General features: G+C 35.2%; 1 protein-coding gene across 1 annotated transcript; it reads right to left on the minus strand.

Moving 5' to 3' along the window:
* Nucleotides 1-547: 547 nt before the first annotated feature.
* LOC138305779 (uncharacterized) lies at nt 548-2,704 on the minus strand. Its single transcript, XM_069246049.1, has 2 exons — nt 1,384-2,704; nt 548-978 (listed from the first exon to the last, which is right to left on the minus strand). The coding sequence occupies exons 1-2, from the start codon at nt 2,702-2,704 to the stop codon at nt 548-550; spliced, it is 1,752 nt and encodes a 583-aa protein (XP_069102150.1).
* Nucleotides 2,705-5,286: the final 2,582 nt, after the last annotated feature.

Below are 5,286 nucleotides of genomic sequence, written 5' to 3' on the forward strand. Positions count from 1 at the left end.
ATGATACAGTTTTATAAAAAAATAAACTACTTGTTAAGTTTCCACACATCCATCTTCCGAGAGTCAATAAAAGTCGCTAAATATACTCTCTATTTCATTCAACATTTTAAAGATGCTCTACCGCCGACGAATGGTATTTTTTCACTATCAAAAACAGGAACAGAGTGATTATTTGTTTTCTAATTTTCAGTTACAAAAGTTACTTACTTTACACCATTACCATCATTGAACAGTTTGGGCTTCTTATTTTATATACGAAAATATTTGAAATAATTAATTGCGTCCTGATTAGACTCCATGGCGCTATGCCCTATTTAGAATAAAGCACTAATGGCGCAAATACCAAAAATACCAAAAGCAAAGTAACTTATCAACTAGTTCAAATTTGCAAGTAAATAGACATTTTCATTTATGCTTTTTTGCTATAAAATTTACTTTATCAGCCAAACGGACAATATCTTAGAGTTTTCACGTAAGACAAATTCACAAATAAATTAAAGTCAAACATATACTTTTTTTAAGAAAACGTGCTATCGATATAAGTAACTTATGGAAATGTAGCGAGGGTAATATTGGGACCCAATGCTTGAAGTATAGCATCTATTGGTGTCACGATTCCAGCTTTATATGGATAGTCATTCAAGACACAATGTCCGATTGCCATTCCGACACATACCAATTGTCCGCTGACGTCTTGGCAAAACACTGCAGAACCAGAATCGCCTCCATCGAAAAAGTCCATACTCGGATAGATACCTGTAACTAAATACTGATTTTTCATCAATACTTTATCAGAACTGCCACTAACACCTAGTTTTTTTGCAAATGGCCGAACATCAGTACCGACTACACTCAGTGCTCCTCTTGTGACGTCAGTTTTGCTTCCGAATTTAATCACAGTTGGTTTAGACGGCAATGTGTTTACGTCACTTCTTCCAAGCGTTAATGCGTTGTTGTATTCGGGAAGTTCGTTAAATCCTGTTAACAAAAGTGAGTGATAGAAATGTATTGATGTTTGATTGTACGCTGAAATCTAAAAGATCTAATAAGACCAAAGATAACACTATGTGTTCAAACTATTGACCATGAATTACCATTCCAGGGTTATACCAACCTCATTTTGATTTACTACCTGTACGCAACCCCAGACTTGACCTTTTACTTACGGAACCTCTTCAGCAGAAGACATTTAAAAGTATATAGATATAATCAGTGTATATACAATGAAAACAGAAACCTAATGCTATCATTTGTGTTTATCTAAAAATTACTACACTACTGATCAGTTATAACTGAGTATCAATTAAGTTGTATTGCAGTTTGTATAGTTAATATTTCAACGATGTAAAATAAACAATGAAAAATAAAGAGACAACACAGTACCTGCGTTTATGTAACTACTCCGGTGTTGATTTGAGAAGTGACCAGCAGAAGGTACTCTAGATCGATCGGTAAGTACTACAACAGCGGCATCAATACTAGTGGGATGGTTTGGAGCGAAGACAGCTCTCGCTACAACTCCACAAGCAGTATTGTTGACAGAAGCCGTCGAATCAGTTGATGGTTGAACTACTTCAACTATCTGTTGTGCCGAAAAATTCAAAGCGTATGCATTTGTGGGCATATCAAAAAACACGTGTGAGCAGGATATAAATCCAGGATTGTTGTTGTATAGCACGAAGGGACCAAGGGTTCCGCAACTATTAGGAATACGATTTCCACTGGCATCATACTGGGGTGTTAATCGTCCAATTTCACAGCCCATTTTTAGAGTAGAATGGCGACGAGAACTTGAATCTGTCATATAGCCTCCGAACCTAAAGAAACCTTCCCGGACAACTACATTGATACGGTTGTCGTTTTTTATACAGAGTGTCCTTGGAAATTCCTCTTCCCCTAGCGGGATGACGCCCTTGGTGCTGCAATACAGGAGAACACATGCTTCATCTTTATTCGATCCATTTCTATTCGTTTTCACATACCTTCCCGTAATGATATTCAAATTGCTATGTCTAAGCCAAAGACGATCACAATGGGTTCGAATCGCTTCTTTCACTCTTTGTGCATCCATTTGTGATAGGACGGTTTCACCCGATGAAGAGGTTTTCGCTTTCTTTAAAACATAGGGGTTCCGGAGCTTCACCAGTCCTAGTCCATTGAAGTCATAGTCTTCAGTCTGGACAACAGATACCGAGTATACAATGAACACTCGTGAACGTGTACCGTTACCTTCGTTTTGATGGCCTGGGACGATGGTTGGCTTCAGGCCAGCATGTTTTTGTCTGAGTCGATCAGCTAGTTCCAGCATGAAGACATGCTCCATTTCAATGCTAAATGTCAATCCTTGTAAACATGACCTAATGCTATCTTCTCCGGCAAGTTTGACTAACGATCGTACTATCTCTGTTCTATCTACACAAGTTGCTAAATATAACGCTGTCGCTTCTTTGACGTTTACGGATTTCAAAGCCAGTTTACACAGTTCTTCATGAATAGTATGTTGTCTATCCCAGTCGATTCTTTTCCATCTCATCATACAGACTATCATTTCTGCCGTTCCATATACAGCGACTATATGTAACAGTCTCCATGACGATTTATAATGTGGATATGCTTTGACGAAAGTGTCTTCTAACGACATGAACGCTTCCATGTTGTTTTCCTTAACAACTGCTGTAATTAGCTCTGCACCTAAAATAATCATATATTCTTTTATTATTATAACACTTTTTTCTTTGGTAATGAGCACACTTTGCTATTGTGATACTAGCGCTATCTGCGCCTTCATATCAGCGCCCGGGCTGATAACAGTTTATGACGTCATAATTTTATATCAGCCCGGGCGGATGCAAAAGCTGATATCACATCATGCGGAGTCTCCACTCAGGATTTTAGTGTTGCCACTTTGATTCGATTTCAATTTTAAAATAGCTCGTATAAATCAATTGGATAAACGTATTGATAGTTAAGATCACAGAAATCAGAATTTGTCAGTTAATTATGATTTGACTGGAGACTTTTATCTTGAAGGTAGGATTAGGTCAAACGAATATTGTCCACATCCCCGAATACGAAGCATCGCCATTCATGTTTAACAATTTTATAACACAGTTAGGATCTATTTCGTGTACAGATAAAAGCAATGGCTTGCTTCAGTCAACAAAATAGACGATAAACTTTGCATAAAATGTATTCTGCATTTGTATACTGTAACATATACAAAAAGGAAACACTTCTCACTAATTCAACATTGAATTGGCCTATATCAATGATTAATATGAATTCTCATTATGAAATTGATTGTGCAATATAGCTCTATACGTTATAATACAGTTTTAAACTGTTTGAAAGATAACTTATAATATGACAATTTTGTTATGACATCCATTTTCAATCGCCATATCGCAGTTTTGGGCTGATAAAGGGTGCGATATCAAAATTGAAGTATAATAATCTATGAATATTTCATGAAAATATGTAAAAGCAATACCTTAAGATTACAATGATATAATATAACAGCATGAACTAGAAAAAAAATGACGAGAAAACAAAAACGTTCGTAAAGATTTATAATTCAAATAAACCTGATAGTTTAGTAAATGTATGCAATATGTACTTTTACCTGTAATGCGTTTAGTTGCCATATTCACATATAGAGGTAGTCGGCTTTCTGCGTCAGTTTGAATGTTCTGAAAGGTCTAGCCAATGTCAATATGCAACTATATTAAATCAGTTTCCTCATTTTTTTAATAGCAACTGATACAGGTGAATGTCTCATAAGTGATTAAGAAATACATTATGATATGTCAGAAGAAATATTCTCCACAAATATGTCAAATTTTCTCACTGAATCCAAACAAAATAAGGTAAGAATACACTGAAACCACTTGATTAATAATTTTAACAATGAGTGACATCCATATTTCCTGTAGTTTGTATTCTTTCCTAATTCCGTCCTGGAAGTAGATATTAGAAATTTGTCGTTTTGCAAGTTTAGTACAGCCATAACTCAACTGTAAAGGTTGTTTTCTAATTTTGCAGCTTTTGTTGTTATGGTAACTACGCAAAATATAGGTTTTGTCTAGGAAAAAGTAGAGTATAATCTTTAACATGTATAAATATATGTTAACTGGTAATTTGAAGTCACCCAGGAGAAAATCGATGATGCGCTCATAAGATGAAGAACTAAACTTACCATTATTAAAATGACATATCTCCGCATTTTTATAATTGTTGCATGCTTAGAATGGTTAACCATAGCAACAGTGCTGAAGCTGCAATGGCATATTGCAGTGATGATCGTGAAAATCGCCAACTGTGATTTAATGTAATATTTGAAAGTTTGACAGATTTGGGACTAATTTCTTGGATCGTGAAACGTTTAAAATCTTTAAAATCACTTCTTTACGTAAAGTCACACACACACACACACACACACACACACACTCACACACAGAGAGGCACACACACACACACACACACACACACACACACACACACACACACACACACACACACACACACACACACACACACACACACACACACACACCTAAAACAAAACACACCCTCAAATATATATGGATATTAACACTACATATATTAAATTGAAATATATGCCTTTTATTATAATTAGAAAGGCCTGAACTGCAATACTGCACACACATTAAGTTTCATTGTCAATATCAAGTGTTAGATATCGTATAAAGTATTGAATTGTTATCAAATTGAATGTAATAATGGTGTATGGAACTATGAATTATTGTTTAATGTGCAGTTCGCCATGACTTGCTATTAACCGAGTGCTACCTTTACTTTGATCTAATTACATGTCTACCAAACCCTTTTCAGTTACCAAATCTTGTTCTTGTCTGTTAAAAAGTCCCCATATGTAATAGGCAGAAACTGAAAAAAATAACCAATCTTATATTACAAACATCCGTAAAAGGAAAACGTTACGATGTGGCTTATCTGTGTATATCAATAGCTAATTATTATAATCAGCAAAAAAACAAATCATGCAGATATGACAAACTTATAATTGACAAGTAACGTTTTCTTCTTTTGTAGATACCAACTGCCATCTCTAAAACAGATAAAACTAATTTTATGAGTTTAATTCATTATTTTACTTACCAAGAGAGTGTTCACGAATTTTCCTATTCCGACCTTTATATAGCCCACCGTGGAATGTGATGTGTCTGATGCCGCATCTTCAGGAAGCTGAAAATAACAGACGCTTGGTATGAAAATATTCTATTTTTATCTCTATATTAATATTTGTCT

This window comes from Argopecten irradians, chromosome 13, assembly GCF_041381155.1.
Source record: "Argopecten irradians isolate NY chromosome 13, Ai_NY, whole genome shotgun sequence".
NCBI lineage: Eukaryota > Metazoa > Mollusca > Bivalvia > Pectinida > Pectinidae > Argopecten > Argopecten irradians.